The 22,289-nt window shown below is 36.0% G+C and overlaps 1 protein-coding gene across 6 annotated transcripts in view; it reads left to right on the top strand.

The window, feature by feature from the left end:
- LOC139123444 (uncharacterized) overlaps positions 1 to 22,289 on the top strand; it is an 80,431-nt gene that overhangs the window by 33,404 nt on the left and 24,738 nt on the right. Inside the window, exons 4-6 of one of the 6 annotated variants that reach the window (XM_070689580.1) lie at positions 1,209 to 1,467; positions 12,486 to 14,182; positions 14,461 to 15,455. In XM_070689580.1, coding sequence (XP_070545681.1) covers positions 15,437 to 15,455 — 19 coding nt within the window. In that variant the 5' untranslated portion in view covers positions 1,209 to 1,467; positions 12,486 to 14,182; positions 14,461 to 15,436. Of the gene's footprint in view, positions 1 to 1,208; positions 1,468 to 10,937; positions 10,992 to 12,471; positions 14,183 to 14,460; positions 15,456 to 22,289 lie in introns of those variants that run through there. The other 5 variants (XM_070689576.1, XM_070689574.1, XM_070689579.1 and 2 more) reach the window with 5 other exon arrangements.

The raw sequence follows: 22,289 nt of genomic DNA, 5'->3' as shown, positions 1-22,289 counted from the left end.
TAATTATTTTTTATGACAGAGGTAATAATGCCAGACTGATAATAATATGCTGCGCAAATTCCAAAAAAGATTTGTTTTTGAGAAAGCCGATGCAAAGTTAGTTTTTTGCCTGTAAAATATCTCAGTTCAATTTTCTTGTTGTAAATCTGTATTATTTTATTCATTAATTGTTGAATAAAAATGATAGTCAATAATAATGTGTTTTTTTACTGTCAATTTTTGTGTTTCACTTTTGCAAGTATGTCTTACATCTGAATTTATTTCATGAAATTGTAAATTATTTGGACATATATAAAAATGTGATTTTTAAACATGCAAATTTTAAAATATATTACATGGACTGAATGGAAATTTTGAATTGTTATTTTTATGTCAATCATTATGAAGAACTTTCAAACAGGCGAATTTTGCAAACTAAAGAATTATGCAGGAAATTTTAGCAGCCTGAAATTATAAACCATAAACATAACTTTTTATAACAAAATTTTGCAAAATAGTAGTCAATTACAGTGAAACTAACAAATTCATCATGTAAATAACAGAAAACCTCAAGATCAGAAAATCCAAAATAGATCAGAAGGTGTTAGAGGTCAATAAGTTTCCTTCCATATGAATTGATATTATTATCCTTATTCAATCTTGCTCTGAAATTATCTATAGCATACATATTTGGTAATGTAATATGTTCTCTTGAGTCATCTGTAACGTAATCATCAAGTCTTCCTGTACGTGCATTGAAATCACCCATAATAATTATTTCACCCTCGGATGAGTAATTGATTATTTCTTTTTCAATATCTTCAAAGAGAGTATTTACCTTCTCTTTGTAAATGGATGAATTGCGACAACTTTCTCTCTTTCTGGCCTTTGTGTCGTGAGTCGGGTTCGTACAGGGCTTAACACAGTGAGTATATCTTAACAGGAAAGTGGTAGCTGGCCTGAGTAATACTACACTGCTTAGAGGCCCCGTAAGGGATTCTGACTTAATGGTACCTGCCGGCGAAGTTCTGCTGGGGTTAATTGGCCCAACCCAGGCCAATAAAACACTGGGAGTCGTGTATTACAGCTCTCTGCCATTCGGCTTATATTTCTTTAATGGTTAAATACAGCATTCAACAGGAACTACACAGCAACAGCTTACTGGAACTAAAGCAACAGCTTTACTGCTAAACTCTCTGCTCTCTAAACTCTCTGCTTACTTTACTCAGGATCGTACGTAGCTCCACTCAGCAGGGAATGAATGTCTGGAATGCCAAGTATGCCCACTGGAACTATATATCATGTGACATGTAATTGTGCGGACCAAACACAGATACTTCCCTAACGCTTTCAGTGTCAAATTATACCAATTTTCTCAGGAATATTTCAAAACTTTCTATTCATATGCTGGCACTGCAACCTTCAATAGAGTGATCTGTATCAGTAACTCCTTCTGTTGATAGAATACATCAAGCCATATCAACCAAGGTATGTAATTCTAAGACCAAGTGTCACATTTTAATAATTATATGTTTGTGTTTTCATCAAAATGCAGCTTGGGCCAGATCTCAAGGACTTCCTGATTTTCAGTGAATATTAATAGTTGTGAATATTCTACACATTCGAAATGTAAACCATGTTTTGAGTGAATTTGTAATTGTTACTACTAACATGTATTTGAAATTCTCTTTGGAGAAATTATCTGGGTTGCCAAAGGCATACATTAGAAATAAACTATTTTTAGCAAAATCGGCTCAAGACCGTTTTCTTATTTAGTACATTAGGTTGACCAAAACATTTTGCAATTAATTATGATTGTTGATGTTACCTGCAGTAAATGGGAGTAAACAGGTTATTTTGATTACCAACTTTTGCTTAAATCATGTTATATCAAGATATCATGTCAGTTACTATAAAAAGCATTAATGTACAGAAAATGGCTTCTGCCAAGACTGGCTCATTTTGATATTTTGAAATCTGCCTTCCTAAAATTTTGACATATTGCAGTTAATATAGCAACCAACAGAATCAGGTAATGACAAAGACATAAACCAGCAAATTTGACATGTTAAGATAGTGTGTTTAGGGAGCGTCAATTACCGAGAGTACCGGTAGTACCAGACAGTAACAAACAGCAAAGGACTGACAGCATAAAATTACAACTATCTGGTATGCGTTACACACAGATTGATCTAGCATTTTCGTTTTGTGGTTTGAGATATTATTTGACTGTGGTTGTTCTGTGAAACTAAAATGCACAAGTGTGTATTAATTGTTAAATACATTTGCACACCTCCATTTCTTTAACTAAGGAATGTAATCATTATTTATTGTGTTGTATTCAGGTACCAGGCACTCTTTCCCTTTGAAATCTGTTTTCAAAATAAACAAACTGAATTATAATTATCAATATGAAACAGGCAAATAGACAACTGCCATGTTAGTTTCAATACATGCCATAAGCATGACCTCAGGTAACCTTTTGAACTCATCTGTCTTTTCATGTCTTATATATTCATCTGGTCTGACCGAAAATTGGCATGCAAATCTCTTGCAATATTCAAGTTCAAATTTATTCAAATTGTGTGAATCTGAAACTTTTCTTTTTAATGAATATATCTGCTAACTTTGGCCAAACATCTTATTATTCAAAACTATCCACAATCTTTTTATGTAAGTCCACAGTGATGAAATATTTCAGATGTGAAAATTGTGAAGAAATCTGCAGTGTGTGTTAGAACTCACTCATTATTCTGAATTCCGTCCACTCCAGTCTGGCAAAACTGAAATTGATGAGAAAATGAAACATGTCAATTTTTCTTCTGATATGTATGTTTCTCCTGAGGAAGTGCTTAATGCTATACAAAAGTTACCAGATAGCAAGACAGGTGGTATTGACAGAATTACTGCAGTAGGAGTGGCAGAAAGACTACTGCATCATGTACTTGAATGTAGTAGGAGTGACAGAAAGACTACTGCATCATGTAATTGAATGTAGTAGGAGTGACTGAAAGACTACTGCATCATGTAATTGAATGTAGTAGGAGTGACAGAAAGACTACTGCATCATGTAATTGAATGTAGTAGGAGTGACTGAAAGACTACTGCATCATGTAATTGAATGTAGTAAGAGTGACAGAGAGACTACTGTATCATGTAATTGAATGTAGTAGGAGTGACAGAAAGACTACCGCATCATGTAATTGAATGTAGTAGCAGTGACAGAAAGACTACTAATCATGTAATTGAATGTAGTAGGAGTGACAGAAAGACTACTGCATCATGTAATTGAATGTAGTAGGAGTGACTGAAAGACTACTGCATCATGTAATTGAATGTAGTAGGAGTGACAGAAAGACAACTACATCATGTAATTGAATGTAATAGGAGTGACTGAAAGACTAATGCATCATGTAATTGAATGTAGTAGGAGTGGTAGAAAGACTACTACATCATGTAATTGAATGTAGTAGGAGTGACAGAAAGACTACTACATCATGTAATTGAATGTAGTAGGAGTGACAGAAAGACTACTGCATCATGTAATTGAATGAAGTAGGAGTGACTGAAAGACTACTGCATCATGTAATTGAATGTAGTAGGAGTGACAGAAAGACTGCTGTATCATGTAATTGAATGTAGTAGGAGTGACAGAAAGACTACTGCATCATGTAATTGAATGTAGTAGGAGTGACTGAAAGACTATGCATCATGTAATTGAATGTAGTAGAAGTAACTGAAAGACTACTGCATCATGTAATTGAATATAGTAGGAGTTACAGAAAGACAACTGTATCATGTAATTGAATGTAGTAGGAGTGACTGAAAGACTAATGCATCATGTAATTGAATGTAGTAGGAGTGACTGAAAGACTACTACATCATGTAATTGAATGTAGTAGGAGTGACAGAAAGACTACTGCATCATGTAATTGAATGTAGTAGGAGTGACAGAAAGACTACTGCATCATGTAATTGAATGTAGTAGGAGTGACTGAAAGACTACTGCATCATGTAATTGACTGTAGTAGGAGTGACAGAAAGACTACTGCATCATGTAATTGAATGTAGTAGGAGTGACAGAAAGACTACTGCATCATGTAATTGAATGTAGTAGGAGTGACAGAAAGACTACTGCATCATGTAATTGAATGTAGTAGGAGTGACAGAAAGACTACTGCATCATGTAATTGAATGTAGTAGGAGTGACAGATAGACTACTGCATCATGTAATTGAATGTAGTAGGAGTGACTGAAAGACTACTGCATCATGTAATTGAATGTAGTAGGAGTGACTGAAAGACTACTGCATCATGTAATTAAATGTAGTAGGAGTGACTGAAAGACTACTGCATCATGTAATTGAATGTAGTAGGAGTGACTGAAAGACTACTGCATCATGTAATTGAATGTAGTAGGAGTGACAGAAAGACTACTGCATCATGTAATTGAATGTAGTAGGAGTGACTGAAAGACTACTGCATCATGTAATTGAATGTAGTAGCAGTGACAGAAAGACTACTGCATCATGTAATTGAATGTAGTAGGAGTGGCTGAAAGACTACTGTATCATGTAATTGAATGTAGTAGCAGTGACAGAAAGACTACTACATCATGTAATTGAATGTAGTAGGAGTGACAGAAAGACTACTACATCATGTAATTGAATGTAGTAGGAGTGACAGAAAGACTACTACATCATGTAATTGAATGTAGTAGGAGTGACTGAAAGACTACTGTATCATGTAATTGAATGTAGTAGCAGTGACAGAAAGACTACTACATCATGTAATTGAATGTAGTAGGAGTGACTGAAAGACAACTGCATCATGTAATTGAATGTAGTAGGAGTGACAGAAAGACTACTGCATCATGTAATTGAATGTAGTAGGAGTGACAGAAAGACTACTGCATCATGTAATTGAATGTAGTAGGAGTGACTGAAAGACTACTGTATCATGTAATTGAATGTAGTAGGAGTGACTGAAAGACTAATGCATCATGTAATTGAATGTAGTAGGAGTGACTGAAAGACTACTGCATCATGTCATTGAATGTAGTAGGAGTGGCAGAAAGACTACTGCATCATGTAATTGAATGTAGTAGGAGTGACAGAAAGACTACTGCATCATGTAATTGAATGTAGTAGGAGTGACTGAAAGACTACTACATCATGTAATTGAATGTAGTAGGAGTGACTGAAAGACTAATGCATCATGTAATTGAATGTAGTAGGAGCGACTGAAAGACTACTGCATCATGTAATTGAATGTAGTAGGAGTGACTGAAAGACTACTGCATCATGTAATTGAATGTAGTAGGAGTGACTGAAAGACTACTGCATCATGTAATTGAATGTAGTAGGAGTGACAGAAAGACTACTGCATCATGTAATTGAATGTAGTAGGAGTGACTGAAAGTACTTATGCATCATGTAATTGAATGCAGTAGGAGTGGCAGAAAGACTACTGCATCATGTAATTGAATGTAGTAGGAGTGAGTGAAAGACTACTGCATCATGTCATTGAATGTAGTAGGAGTGACTGAAAGATTACTGTATCATGTAATTGAATGTAGTAGGAGTGACTGAAAGACTACTACATCATGTAATTGAATGTAGTAGGAGTGACTGAAAGACTACTGTATCATGTAATTGAATGTAGTAGGAGTGACTGAAAGACTACTGCATCATGTAATTGAATGTAGTAGGAGTGACAGAAAGACTACTGCATCATGTAATTGAATGTAGTAGGAGTGACTGAAAGACTACTACATAATGTAATTGAATGTAGTAGGAGTGACAGAAAGACTACTGCATCATGTCATTGAATGTAGTAGGAGTAGCAGAAAGACTACTGCATCATGTCATTGAATGTAGTAGGAGTGACTGAAAGACTACTGCATCATGTAATTGAATGTAGTAGGAGTGGCAGAAAGACTACTGCATCATGTAATTGAATGTAGTAGGAGTGACTGAAAGACTACTGCATCATGTCATTGAATGTAGTAGGAGTGACTGAAAGACTACTGCATCATGTAATTGAATTTATTAGGAGTGACAGAAAGACTACTGCATCATGTAATTGAATGTAGTAGGAGTGACTGAAAGACTACTGCATCATGTCATTGAATGTAGTAGGAGTGACAGAAAGACTAATGCATCATGTAATATGCTTGGCAAGTAAGCCACCAACTTAATGCAGTGCTAGCTGCATGTAATTCATTTACCACACACAAAGCAAATTGAACAATGGTGTTTTGGAAATATTGCCCATAGTCATGATTATTCAGTGTATATTTGATTTATTAAGATTCTAAAGTTTTCTGCGACACACTGTGAAGCCTTGATAACAGACATGAAACTACTGATATATTATTTTTCATTCACACCACAGAATATGCTGACACATTACGACACAAATACTTGGGACTGACTGCTTTTGATGATTCTGTCAATCTTTCAAGTACATCACATACTGTGGGGCCATGTGTTAAAAATAGTAGAACAGATTTTAACCCTTACAAAAATTTAAGGTTTCTGGCACATACCGTAGTTGTGGTTAAAAGTCCCCACATTGCCTGCCATATTTCTCATGATTTGTTGCGGTATATAAATTAATAAATGTGCATGAGGGGTAAGCTTTATTTAGTCTCGCAGATTAAGATGCACTTTTGACTTACAGTCTAAAAACTCTGTTTCATTGAACATGTATTGTAGATAGGTGTACACTCCAAATACTTGGTACAAGTGGTGAGTGAAGCAAATGTCTTTTAGTCAATGGCCCAAATTTATTTTCTATTCGATGGACAATAGATACATGTGTAATCAATGCCAACAATCCAATTTAAGTAATTTGGTTTAGATTAGTCATGTCCATTATGGTACAATAGTTTGTTGCTAAATTTTTTCTCCCCTTCTGCATTATATTAGTTCACCATTTCCTGTATTAGATATTGTTGATCTGATTGAGTCCCGTGCCTTAATACTCTTTCACACATATCATACCTGTTGATACTTAGACTCCACTTTTGAACGTTTGCTGGAGCTGTAACCAACCAGTTCAAATAACTTTCATTTATATCCAAAAAATTTGACTTCTCATTTATGGGCGAATAATATTATATAGGGCTCAGCCCTTGGTGTCGCGCCAGGGTTAAGATTGGCAATGTTATTTGTATTGATTCATGATAAAATGTAATTAATTGTTATTTCATAAACGTTTATATGACAACTATGTCCAGTTTCCCTCTGATGAAAGCAGTTCACGTACGTACACTACGACAAACCCTGCAGCAGTGCAGGTGTAGATTTTCTGTAACGTGTAAAAGTTTTGGACAAATTTTGGCAATTTTTACAATGATAACAGCCTATTGCGTTAAACAAGGGACGTATTATGCAACCATTATCATTGCAATGGTAACTGCACTGCCCACCTTCCACTTGCAAGCTGAAAACTATAGCGTTCCGTCTAAACAATCTGGCAATTTTGAATCTAATTATTGACACAGGGGGCACTTTCTAAAATTCAATCCCAGCATTCTTTGCGTATGCCCCCGTTCATATGCACGACAGTTTTCTCCCTTTATCTATATTAACGATATTTTGTATCAGCGACAAGGTGCATAATAACATTTACTGGCTAATAAAAGAGGTATATTTTATAAATGGCATGTTATATAATGGTAATTTGTTTCGCATTTGTTTATTTACGAGTACTCAAAAAAAAAACATGGCAGCGCCCATGAAAGAAGGGTACACTTCCGGTTACTCGCATAGTATATTATGAATAAGCGCATGCGTAGTCAGTAAGCCGCTGGCGCGACTAATAAACATTAGTACCGGTACAGGATGGCGGTGCTCCCGGGCACTTCAATGGTATGTTGTAAATCCATGAATTCCTTACAATGAACCAGAAAAATTTACAGCTTACATTTAACCAGATATGAACTGTAAATGCTCACGTGTTTCATTATATATTGCAGTTATGTGTAAATTTGAACCTTTGCCACATGTTTGCAACTTCATTGAAATAATTATGATCAACATAATAAACAATATTCACCACAGATTAACTCTATAGGTCATTAAGTATTCAAATATGTAATTAGCTGAAATAAAAATAATTGATTTCTTTGACTGCTATCATTGTATCACCACTTTATATAGCAAGTGTAATTAATTGCCTTTGGTCAAGTCCTTCAAACTATATATTCCAAACTTTGAAAGCTCATTAGATATGCAAACTATAAATTAGCTGACATGAAAACTTAAGTGTGAAATGATTCCTATATTGGTATAACCAGGTATAATCATCAATGTACATAGCATGTTATGCCAACTTAAATCCAAGTATATATCCCTAATTAGGAAAGTTAATTAAATACACACATTAGGAATTGGCTGAAGCAAAAATGCTTAATGCTTTTCAATAATGTTAGCCTACATAATAGTATCTTTAACGTACATAGCAAGTTTCATCAATTTTGATTATGTAAATTCAAATATATATCCCTAATTTCAAAAATTCATTAAATATGCAAATTATGAGCTGGATGAAGTAAAAATGCTTAATGACTTTCAATAATGACGTATCGTAGCATCTTTAATGTACATAGCAAGTTTTGTCAACTTTGGTTTAGTCCATACAGATAAATATCCCTGATTATGAAAGTTCGTTAAATATGCAAATAAGGAATTGGCTGAAGTTTAAATGCTTAGTGACTTTCAATAATGTTCTATCATAGTATCTTTAATGTGCATAGCCAGTTTCATCAACTTTGGTCTCGTCAATTCAGATAAATACCCCTAATTAGGAAAGTTCATAAAATATGCAAATTAGGAATTGGCCGATGTAAAAATACTGAATTACATGTAATAATGTTTTATCATAGTATCTTCAATGCACATAGCAAGTTTCATCGATTTTGGTCATGTAACTTCAAATATATATCCTTAATTTCAAAAATTCATTAAATATGCAAATTGGGATAAAGATGTAGTAAAAATGCTTAATGACTTTCAAAAGGTTAAATCATAGTATCTTCAATATGCATACCAAGTTTCGTCAATTTTGATCGAGTAAATTCAGATATACTCCTAATTAGGAAATTTCATTAAACATGCAAATTAGTAATTATCTTTCATGTCATCCCTTAATATCTTTCAAAGCTGATATATCTTGGTGTGATCAAGATTTGTAGCGAATCTCATCAAATTTTGTGTGGTCGTTGTCAATATATATCAGTTTTTTCTAAAATCATTAATTATGCAAATGAGCAAAAAGTAAGCAAGCCACACCCACCAAAAACTAATCAGTTCTTGCCATTTGCAAACTGAATCTATGTACCAGATTTAATTCTGATCTGATGAGCCGTTTTTGAGATATTGAGTACACAGACAGACAGACAGACAGACAGACAGACAGACACACAGACAGACAGACAGACAGACAGACAGACATCGCTGCGACATATGCCCACGTGTGTCAACACGTGAGCAAAAAGAGACGAAACTTTCAGAATGATTTCATAAATGGACAGGGTTATCTACAGCTCCTCAGTGATTTCAAAATATTTGTTCACAAACACTGACGCAGCTCGAAAGATGACTAGAAATCATAATGTACTGTATTTCAATGAATTCCAATGTTTTTTTCTGATAGTTGTTGGTGAATGTTAGGTACATTACTTATTGTGTGCCAAGTAGCAAAGTATTTTTACCTCTTTTAATATCAATACATATACTTGTATTCAAACTCTGGCACTCAAAGTTACAATGGCTGGAAAGAATTTTGTCCATAAATTAGAACTTTGGTAAGTTGGTTTGACATAAAATACTTCACCAAATATGAAAAAAGGATATTGGCTGTAATTAAACTCGTTATCGAACACAGCTTCGAATTTATTTCCCTATTACAGTCTGTAAATTTGCAGTTATCATTCTCTTCTAGAAGTGTGCAGTTTGACACTCTTGAAAACTATCCGATTATTTTCAAAGGGGAGCAATTTCATATTCAACAGTTTAACTCCTTAAATTAATAACCACACACAAATTAAGTATATATTCCTTAGTGAATCTGCAACACCTAAAAGTTTAAAAAGCAAGAATAGATTGTTCATTATGGAAATTTACATAAAGATGTTAAGCTCAGGTAATGTTACATCCCTAGCCACAATATGGAATGATCCATTGGAATGCCAGGCATTGTCTTTGTGTGGAGGTAGAATCAAGTGAGTTATCTATTGCATACAGTCTGCTGTGTTTGATGTCATGATATAAATCTGATCGTACCATACACTAGATTAGCATTGTTACTTTCAGAATGTGACATTGTGTTTTGTGAGCTCTACTGATAAAAAAAGACAAACAATAAACAATTAAAATGTCACAATGCTGTGCTGGTTGACATTTATCAATGTCTCTATCAGCAATGATTTACCAGATGTGTGTCTGTAAACAATCACCATATCATGCACAGGTTGACCTAAACTGAACTTTAAACTCATTGCTTTAGTAACACAATAATTTTGTTATAAATCATTAAAGACTTGGCAGCTACATGTTCTGAGCAGACACAGAAAAATTCCAGACATCTTCAGAGTCGAACTCTGCTAAACTCAGGGTTATTCCAAAATAGTCAAACTCTACCAACCCAGGAATATTTCAAAACTTTCTATTCATATTCTGGTACTCCGAGTTTGAACAGATTTATCAGGGTATGTCTGTAAACAATTACCATGTCATGCACAGGTTGACCTAAACTGAACTTTAGATCTATTTTTGTATTGTTTAATCAAAGTAGCACAGTCAGTTTGTTATACCGGTAAATCACATGACAGGTACTACATAGCTAGGTGTGATGACCAAACACAAAACCTTCCTGACACCTTTCAGGTCAAATTATACCAAATTCAGGAATATATATTTCAAAACTTTTTAGTCATATTGTGGTACTCCATCTGTATCAGTACCTCCTTCTGTTGATAGAATTTATCAAGCCATATCAACCAAGGTATGTTACATTCTCTTTAATGGCTGTCATATTGTAATTGTATGTTTGTGTTTTCATCAAAGGCAGCCCAGTCACAGATCTCAAGGCTTTCTTGTTGAATTTTAGTGAACATTAACAGCTGAATATTTCTACATATTGAAAATGTAAAATGTGCTATTGCAGGAATTTACAATAATTTCTCAGCCGAAAATCACATGAGCTTTTTTCCAAGAATCATTAGCATGAGGCAAACATCGGAAATAATATATTATTTATTGCAAACTCAGTTTCATGAAACTACTCTTATTTACCAATAGGTCAACTAAAACTGAATGCAACTGTTAGTGATTGGGGATTTTTTCTTACAGAAATGGGAGTGAACTAAATTTATCAACAACTTCTGCTTTCGTTTTGGTTATCAATATAATAAGTTATTATGTTAGTTACTATAAAAAAGCACTTTTAACATACCGGTAAAGAAATTGGCTTATTTAACTGAGCTGGTTCATTTTGATATTTTGAAATCCGGAAATCCCAAAAGATATTTGACATATCACTTGCAATTATAGCAATCAAAATATTCAGGTAATAACAATGACATTAGCAAATTTGTCATTTGAAAAAGTGAGAAGCAGTCAGTAACTGCAAAGAATTGACAGCATAAAATTACTTCAGCCCCGTTATTAGTTACACACAGATTGAATGTTGAGATGTTATTTGCCTGTGCTTGCATAAATCAGAATGAGCACTTATCTCAAAATGCACAAGTGTGCATTAATTGTAAAATACATTTTCACAGCTCTATTTCTCTGAACTATTTTTTAAAGCAATGTAACCATTATCGTATTTGGTACCAGACACTATCATTTGTCCTGAAATCTGTTTACAAAAAATACAAACTGAATTGAAAATACTAATGAGTAACAGGCAAAGTAGCAGAAAAACTGCTACATGTTAGTTTTAATACTGGCAATAGATATGGCCTCGAGTAGCCCTTTGGCCTCATCTGTCTTTTCACATCTTATATATTTGTCTGATTTTACAGCTAGTTTGACCGAAAGTTGGCATGCAAATCTCTTAGCATAACCAAAATCAGGCGTCTTCAAATTGTGACGAAATCTAGAAGTTTTCTTTTTAAAGAATACTTCTGCTAATTTGTTAAAACATCTTGGTATGTTATTTTGAGTTTGTTAAGACAGAAATTACCTGTAAAAATTGCCAATATCTACAGAAGGATGAAATGATTTCTTTTCCTCTTTGCTGTTCTAGTAACATTTTAATGTAGTGAAACCATGATACATAAAGAAGCTTAAGATATTAGATTGCAAATATTTTAAGTACATATTAAATCCACACATCATACATGGACACTAATATGAATCAAACAAACAAACATTCCACTATATTTGTGAAGCATGTTTGAGACTCATTTCTAATTTCACCAAAATTGTTTTATCTAGATTCAGATATTTTCTGTCTTATTCTATTAATCTGATAACAGTTTCATTCCTTCAGGAACAATGGACAGTACATCTTCATCAGCACTGCTTGTATCTACATCATGGCATACAGCATCAGATGACCTGACATCACAACCAACTAGAACACTGGTCAAAGATTTCTGTGAAAACACACTAAAGTCTGATGAAGTTTCTAAATTCTACTGTACTGTCCTTGATGTTGAAGTCAGTGAAGACCAGAAGAAAGATGCAGAGAGTGTTGGTGTCACTTTAATCCCAGCAACAAGAAGCAAATGGTTGGATCCTCAAGAAGACCCACCAGGCATTCCCTGGCTTGTACACCATGACAAATACTACCCACAACTGAAGGATATGCAGAACATTAAACACGTGGTCAGCTTTTCTCTAAAGACACAGAAAGCAGCAGCTGCAATTCACACAAGTCTTTTTTATGAGGCTAAACTTCATCAACTTTCTCCTTCTGAGCCGAATGGTGTGTTGTTTACCTTTGATGTCTGGAGTAAAGATGCCTGTGGACTGGCAGGATGTCACAGATCTATAATTCACGACTTCTGTGTAAGGAAGGGGAGAACAGGAGAACTACTAAAAGCATACTCCACTGTGCTTGATGTAAAGCTTACTGAAGACCAGAAGAAAGATGCTGAGAAATGTGGTGTTACCTTGATTCCTGCACAAAAGAAGAAGAGAGCTAATAAGAAAAAAGATTTGCCAAAGCTAGAGTGGTTGATGGAACATCAGAGCCGCTTTCCGGACCTTAGAAAGTTAGAGAACGTCAAGTATGTGGTTGGTTTATGCCCCAAAGACTGGATGGGCTGCTGCAGATATTAAGGAGACACTGTTTCCCGATGCAAAGCTAGTTCTGATTAACCATGTTTTTCCAGAGAAAAACCGTCTCCTTGAAAATGGTGATGAAGAAGATTCTGAATTAGAAGAGGAGATGTTAAACATGGCAAGTGTAGCTGATGTGTTGTTCTCCATTGGTCCTACAATATATGAGTATTTTCAAATGCTTACAGGGCAATCATTGATGGAAGACAGCTTTCAGATATACCTCATGAAGAGATTCTTCCAAAACCTGGACAAGTTTACTTTGATAGTCAACCTGTAATTGTTAAAGAAATGAGAGCACGTAGCATACTAACATATGGACAACTAGACTCACTTGAAGCCGTAGAAAGATGTTTTTCAATGGCACATGCTGTCAGAACTGTAGCAAACAACTGTGATGAATTGGAAAAGAAGCTCCCAGAATGGAAACTCTGTGGAGTTTCTTCAAAGATGAGCAAGCAGGCACAAAAAATCCTGAGCGAAAAAATGGAAAGTAGTAAAGTTCTGCCAAAACTCTACCCAACATCTTCAGCACCAACACTCTTACGATCGATTCAACAGTCTCACCTCTGTCTTCCTCCATCATGCTACACTGACTACAGTTTTGAAGGCTTGGAAGCAATGGCAGCTGGTCTACCAACAACAGTCCAGGATGATTCACACATTGCTGCTATGATTGAAAAACACTTTGAAGAACACAAGGATTACTGTGTTGTTAAAATGCATCAACTAATCTCGCAGCCAAAATCACCAAAAACCTAATCCAAAACATTGAAGCTTTCCAGAAAGCAGAAAAACTGAAAGAAGACTTTGCTAAAAGTGAAGCTGTGACAAAAAGCCTGGCAAAATTTGCTTCTATATTCATAGCAAAAGGAGCTGACACACAAGATTCTGATGAACAAGGTAGACAAACAGCAGCTTTAATTGTGTGATAGGAGTAATATTTAAAGCAACAGTCACAGTTTAGTGAATGCAATTTATCATTTAAGATAAAGATGAATGAATTTAATGCAATAATATAATCACTAAATTATAATTTTTAAGATGATTTGCGATTACAGAATATGTTCATCAAAGTGTATGTGAATGCATGTGTGTAAACGTTTTAATACTAAATTTGAAGGGGTAAAAATTGATCTATTAAAAAACAACCATGAGCAATTTATTTTTGAATTTTACAGTCACTGAAGTGAATTCTACAATGGGAGAAGTGGTAAGTGGCAGAGGGACAATAATACAATCAACATTACAACAACAGAAAGTATACAAAGTACAGTTGCTACAGTAAAGGGACCAAATATACTTGAGGCTGACACAAAGAGAACAGATAGTCGAACAATGTCATCTTGGAAGCCACTTTCTGAAGATAAGGAATGTGAAGAAACTACAACAACAAGGCAAGCTGAAATGCCTATCAAAGAGAATATAGAGATACCAGGGAGTACAACTTTGAAGGTTGAGATTTCAGCTACAAAGGACAGAGAGACAAGAAAAACCACAGCAGTGCATCCTGTCATGTCAAATACAGAAGATGTGGGGACTATAATGGAAACTGCTGATGTGCAATCTAGTTGGAAGTCAAAAACAGAAGATGAGGGGACTACGGAAAACACAGCAGTGCAATCTAGGATGTCAGTCACAGAAGATAAGGAGACTAAAGAAAATAAAGCCGTGCATCATGTGTCCATGTCAGTCACGGAAGATATGGAGACTACAGAGAATAAAGCAGTACACCATGGGTGTCAGTCGCAGCAGATGAGAAGATTACAGGAACAACAGCAGTGCACCCTGGGATATCAGTTACAGAAGATAAGGAGACTACAGAGGCTACAGCAGTGTACCATGGGAAAGTCGGACATAAAAATCAAAAACCCAAGAAACATCAAACAGACTGAGACACTTGAAAATAAAGAAACTTCCATAAAAACAAAACATAGATCCCAAAGGAAAGAAAGCCAATCCATGAAAGTGACAAAACAATAAACCCTAAGATGGCGAGAGGAGAAGAAATTAGAAGTGGACAATGCAAACAATCCAAACATGAACAGACTGAAATGAATGAAAATGGTCATATAAAAACCAAACAGACGAAACAACAGACACAAAGGACAGAAAAAATCAGCACCAGTGCAAGCAAACAACACCTTAGATTCTACAATGGCTAAACACAACACAGGTAAGTAATGATTAAGATTTTTCTTCACTGTTAAAATTACACTGTGATTGAATATTTTCCTGTGCTGCAAAATGTACAATATTGGAATAACAGTTGAGTAAATATGATTTCAAAGTACGGTATATGGTCAATTAAAGGTCTGGTGAAATGCCCATGTTGCAAAATCACAGAAATACAGTTGATGGTCTATAAAACAGTTGCATTCATTTCTTTTTTCGTTTAGCGCGCGTGATTATGAAATATGGCAAAAGAAAAATGCAATGTGGGCGTGTCCCCCGAGCCTCTCCAGTCGACTTTTTTCGGCTTTCAGAAGTTTGCCCGACTCCGTATCTCATAACGGGAATTAAAGTATTTCACACCTCCGTAAACTTCTAGGGTTTCCGCTTACATGATCAGGACAGTGTCCTCCTTCACTATGGGAAGACGTTGTTCTTTTGGTGGCTATGACAGCGCTAGCGGCAAGAACATGAACGGCTCAACTGTAAACTTTTTCAGTGTTGAGTGTTTGAACCATAATGTGCTTGTCTCTTCTGGTTCGTACAATCGGCCACGGTCCCTCGGCTGAGCCTGCCTCGCTACTCGCTACACAGAAGGTTGCAAATCAACTGCATGAACACCAACACTGAACGTTGTGACTGCCACTTATAAAATGCACTAGTCTACAACACGGAACGTCGAGACCGCAATGCAAATCGACAGTAACTTAAAACGTAAGCTTAAATGGGACCATGATTAAAATGAACTACAACACGGAAGGTTGGGACCCCGATGCAAATCAGCTGCATGAACAGCAACACTGAACGTTGAGACTACCATTAAAACAAACAACAACACGGAACGTAGAGATCGCGATACAAATCATGGAGGTAGAGTCCCCCCTGATACAAATCGACAGCAACACGGAACGCGTCATTGGGACGGCGATTAAATTGAAGAACGGGGAATACCGGACCATGAGGACCGCGATGCAAATCGACTGCAACATGGAATGTTGAAGACCGTGATTAAAATCACGGTCCCTCCACAAATGCACAACACAGACCATCTAGACCGCAATGTAAATCAACTGCACACCGAACCTTGTTGCCTCGATTAAAATGCGTATGTCTGCTATGTATAGCAAAAGTTTCAATTCTCGCGAGCGAGCGTTCCTATGCCTGCTGTACACTAGACAAAATGACGTCAAATTTATCGCGAGGGCTCGATTGCGTGTGTCAAGTTTCAATTCTCGCGAGAGCCATTTATGCATGTTGTACACTAGACTAAATGACGTCAAATCTCTCGCGAGACTTGGCTCGATTGCAAATATGTACGACGGAAGGAACGCAATAATACGGAAGTAGACACAGTTTTAGTTTGAGAGAGAAGCGCAGAGTAAACAAAAGACTAAAACAACCACGTTTTTCTTTATTTTACCATATTTTTTAAACAAAATCAGTTTCGCCACTGTGGCGAATTAGGATCGATTTTTTTCGCCACTTCGGATTTCGATTCGCATTGGCGAAGAACGTGGCGAATGGGCAGCGCGAACACTGCCGGCTGTTTTGTTAGCGGATACCGGGCAAAGATAAGGCGGCGTTGGACCGCTATTCAATGTAAATGAACACACCTGTGACGTCACAGACGGCCAACCATGATCCCTGCTGCGGGCGTGACCTGAGTGTCGCAAAATGACCCCATGAAAGCCGCGCATAGAAATATCAAAAAATACCGTCAATGACGCTGTACCTTCTCTAATGTGTGGCCAGGTCAGGTAATTGGTTGTTGGCATGGAGTTGTTGGTAAATAGTTGATGATGTAGGGGCATGAGGTGGGATATGGACCCAAAGAACCCAAAAGATGATTAAATACATCAATCAAAAAAATTCTAAGCTACAGTATAAACTGTCTAAAGATAGATAGTTCAATGTGGAAAAAAGTTGAACAATTCAGAAATAAGAATTAACAGTCCAAAATAGTAATGACGCACTTCCTTACTGACCTGAGTGCATGTGAAATACACAACCTGGCATCTGTAAATTAAATGTATACCAAGTGATCATTTCCAGTCACTTTTAACTGTTTTTAATGGATTTTCCAAAGAGTCCTGTGGAAATGATGAAAAACGCCTATCTGGTCTTGTGTTTGTATAACCTCATGGCTGATAATTGTCATAGTATTGAAAAAAAATTGAAAGTGAAGAAATTACTGTTTTTAATAGGCATATTTTCCTTGAAATACATGACCGTGTAAAGAATATATGCTAAAAGTGTTTAAGAGTAAATTTCTTTTCAAATAAATAATTTAATTTGTGACCAAAGGATTTTTATTCTTTGAGTTTACAAATTCAAACATTGCAATTTGTTCAATCATCTTGTGCAGTGCAAAATTAATAAAATGACTGAAAAACAAAAAAAATTGGCAGAATTACAGTCTTTGTGATGTAAAATTATGGGTTGACATCACGATAACTGTTAATCTGTTTGACGTACTAATATACTATAATTTAAAAAAGAAAAATTCATGCAGAAACGGTAAAATATATTGTCAGCAATGTAGTGTTAATTTTGACTTTACATCAAAATATGCCTTTGCTGGATACCAAATATATAGGGCGAAATATCAGCCATGTTCAGCAAAATCCACACAACAGCATCGATCCTTTTCTAATTGATTTGATTTGCTTATGTTATCCTTGTATGACAGTCAGTACAATATGGAACTTGAACACAACACAGTGACTAAGTATGCTGTAAATGAAATGGTGTGGCTGCATCCACATGCAGCAATAGGAGTGCCTTTGTCTCTCACCCCTCATTTCCGACCTGTCCCATCCCTGAAAAATAGTTTGGTCTTATATTTATAATGTTAATAATTTCTGTATTTGTTAAAATGTGCGCATCTCAAAAACTTTTGATCATAAACATTTTCATTGTTTTTATAGCTGACCAATCAGTTAACCTGTTTATTTTGAATATTTGCGCATTTTTCCTCAGTATTTGACATTTTCTGAATACCTTCTTATTCAGTTTGTCATTTTCTAAAAGTTTAAATGCTCCATTGTGTGGTCAAGCTTTCCACAAGCATCAAATGTGGTACTTCATATAGGAGGGTTGCCTCTAGAGGGCGGGCATCATGAACACTCCTGTGTTTGTTGGTTAATTCCTCCACGTAAACTTCTGATTGTACTGTAAACATTGAACATGGCCGACGTCCGATTTTCCTGTCTAAAACTTTCACTCATTTTCGTTCATATGACTCTGAAACTCCAGGAAACGATTGGGAAGAAAGGGTTACCTTGAAATATTGAGGTACTCGCCGATATTTTGCAAAATTAAATGAGAAAAAATGCAAGGAAAATGCCGACAGGCTTACACAATGACAGTTTTCAGACTCGGAGGCATATGATCATCTCTGCAGATTATGCAACAGGCACAGATCACGTGAGGCCATGGGGGGATATCCACGCAACTCAGTACCAAACACTAGCGCTCACAGAGTGAGCAAACACAAAGTGAGTACCCCTAACGTCAGCTCAGTAGTCTGTAATAGATTGTAGTCAACTAAGAAACCTTGGAGAAAGGCTTAACACTGTGGCTATGCCGCTAAGTCCCTTTTGATTTTTGTCATAGCTCAAAATCGTTCTCCCACACCTCAACCTGAGCGATGAACACCCCCACCAGTTTATGATATGACCCATCACAATGGCATGACGTCACGGATCTGACAGACGGAAGTCTTGACAGACGGAAGTTCTTGACAGCAGCATATTGGTTTTCAACTCTAATACCTTCTCTGTCTATAAATAGACACGAGAAGGTAAAAAATTAACACTTGCGCGTACTTTTAGGTTGCAATTATGTTGCGAGTGTAATAGTATTGACCCCCTGGAAGATATTCAGTCACATGAACGGGACCATTTCACCAGACCTTACATTGCAGTGTTTGACAGTTTGTGTACGGAGCAATGTGGATAATTTTATTTACACAATTTTGCCTTAGAGGGCCTGTAATTTATGCAATAATGCATTCAATTTCATTGATTTTTATTATGACTGAGCCCCCTGGCAAAACAGTGTGTTGCGGGGGTGGGAGTGGCTGTGCAAAATGTATTTGCAAAAGGGCTTTCAGTGTATTCTGCAGCCATCCTGGCATGAGAATCTAACACATGCAGGGACAACAAAATTATACTGCCAGCCACAGTACAAATATCATGAGTACAGCACACTTGCACTTCTTGCCATGTGGGTCAGTTATCACTTCATATTGTCCTAGGAAAACAAAAATAATGATGCCCAGCATATTATGTTTTGATGTCGGAGGTTGGTTGAACACATAAACAAACTTCTTATTGTGTAATCAGATTTGGCATTGAATGTTGTCATTGACTTCTCATTGGCTAGTTACACTAGATAAAACTTAAGGTTCTGACTGGGTAAATATGTTGTTTACAATCGGGATCAAACTCACAACATAAGGCTCCAGTCACCTAGCAGAGAAGCAGCAGACAGAACTGCTCGGCCAAATCCCTACTGTTAAAAAGAATGGTTCAGTAATCAGGCTAGGTTGTTACATTTTTTTCTGACTGTGACCCCTTCATAGATTGTAGAGTTCATGAAGCACTCTCATATACTCACTGTCTCACATTGCACCCAAACTTTATTGAAGCAATGAATACATCGCTTAAACTGGGCTACAGTTTAAACTGGGAGTTGTTTAATTGTTTACAGGTCAAATTCTGGTCTAAAGGCTGTACATGATTTGCACTACAGGTTGCGCTTTGGTCTGCTAGTTATCATGGTTAGAAAGAAAAGTGCAGAACTACTTATATGTTTTCATTGAAGGCTAAAGTTTACAGGGTCTACTAGATTCTTTACAAACATTTAGAAAGGAAGAAACAGAGAAATGCAGTTGAATTAGTTTTAAGTGAATGAGCTTTAGCCTACTGGGACAGGTGTGATCACAAGGGAAGGGAATGTAGAAATACACCACAACCTAAAATGATACATGCTTTCAGATACATAAGCTTACTGTCTTTGAAACAAATAAATAGCCTTGTCATAGCCATCGCCTTTGAAGTCTCCATGCTGAAAAGTCGTTTCTCTTGCAAAGAGCTTGCAGACATCAATTTGGTTTGTTTATTAAATACATCCAAGTACTGAAATTTAAAAATAGTGGCAGGTATGCATGCAATTTACATAGGATTATTTTCATAGGATTTTAGAATTTGCATTGTTGTACAAATACTGATGGTTAACATGCACTCCAGGTGTAAGTAAATTATGGTACATATATGATAAAGTAATAACTTAATTACATTATTTATCAGGAGCGGGCACACACAATTGACATTTGCACAGCAGTGCAAAATATAATGACCAGTTGTAAACTCAACCTCTTTTGTTTGTGTAGTATCTTAAATAAATTTGTTTCTTCGCTTCGATAAAGTTTGTATGTGCAAAGTGTGATAGTGAGCATGCGTGAGTGAGTGCTTCACAAACTCTACAACGTGTGGAGCGGTCTCAGTCAGAAAAATGTAACAACTTAGCCGGCTATTGAACCACTCTTTTTGGGAGTGGAGATTTAGCCGAGCGGTTCTCTCTGTGGCCTCTCAGCTAGGCGACTGATGCCGTATGTTGTGGGTTCGAACCCCATTGAAAACTAGCCGTATTATAGGCAAACTGAGAATGGTCATCTACAAGCTGTACTACTTCACAAAAGAAACAACTTTCGGCACGGAATATTTCAAAGATGATAACTATGACAAAGCATGCTGTATATATTGTTACAAGAGAAAATCATATTTCTGAACATTTTTATATATTTAGATCGTAGTGTTATCCCATATTCCTTTCGCACACAATCATGTTAGCTCTAAAGGGCTCCAGCTCAAGCACTTACTTAGCTCTTTCATGAAATGATAATTGTTCAACTGTATTTCTTTGCTATACATCTACCATGTTTGTAAAGAATTTAGCACAGACCCCGTAAATTATAAATGAGTTGCTACTTGGTCTGTTCTTTCCTGCTATGATTGCAGCCAAAGCAGGACAATGTTGAAGCTAAACGCATGAGAGATACTGATTTTAGTGCCCCAGACGAAGTCCAGGGGACTTATGGTTTGGGTTCCGTTCCTCCGTGTGTCTGTCCATCAACGCAGATATCTCAGACATGTCTGTGCCAATTCCTTTCGAACTTGGTACAAGGATGATACACTATAGCATACATATGCACACCAATTGTTTTGGGTATGGCACCTATAATTAGCGCTAATTTGCATAATTAGTTATTTTTGAAAAAGAGCTCTGTTTCTTAAGAGATTGCACCAAGTTTGATGAAACCTTTTACACATGTTGGTCACATGTACATGTAGCTCTAATAGTGCACAAAGACATTTGTCAGTATTATGTCCATTAATTGCTAATTTGCATATTTTATGAACTTTCATAATTCACCTAATATTTCAATAAAAGCTGACTCAAATGTGATGAAACTTATTACAGATGTATACATACCAGAGCTCTAACTTTATGCAAAGGTATTTAGCAAAATCATGGCAATTAATAGCTTATTTGCATATTTGACAAATTTTGTAACTTAGATGCTATGTCGAAAAAAACGAAAAATACCCGCTCAAATTTGATGAAACATGGTACAGATGTTGATATACCAGAGCTGTAACAGTATGCAAAGACATTTAGCAGGATCATGTCATTTAATTGCTAATTTACATATTCAATGAATTTTCATAATTCCGATTTTATGTCAAAAAATACTTACTCAAATTTCATGAAACTTGGTACAGATAGTCATATATCAAAGCTGTAACTGAGTGCAAAAGCATTTTGCAGGTTC

This window comes from Ptychodera flava, assembly GCF_041260155.1.
Source record: "Ptychodera flava strain L36383 chromosome 23 unlocalized genomic scaffold, AS_Pfla_20210202 Scaffold_23__1_contigs__length_28996876_pilon, whole genome shotgun sequence".
Classification (NCBI taxonomy): Eukaryota; Metazoa; Hemichordata; class Enteropneusta; family Ptychoderidae; genus Ptychodera; species Ptychodera flava.
Note: the sequence above shows the minus strand (reverse complement) of the source record. Positions and strands in the feature narration are given on the sequence as shown.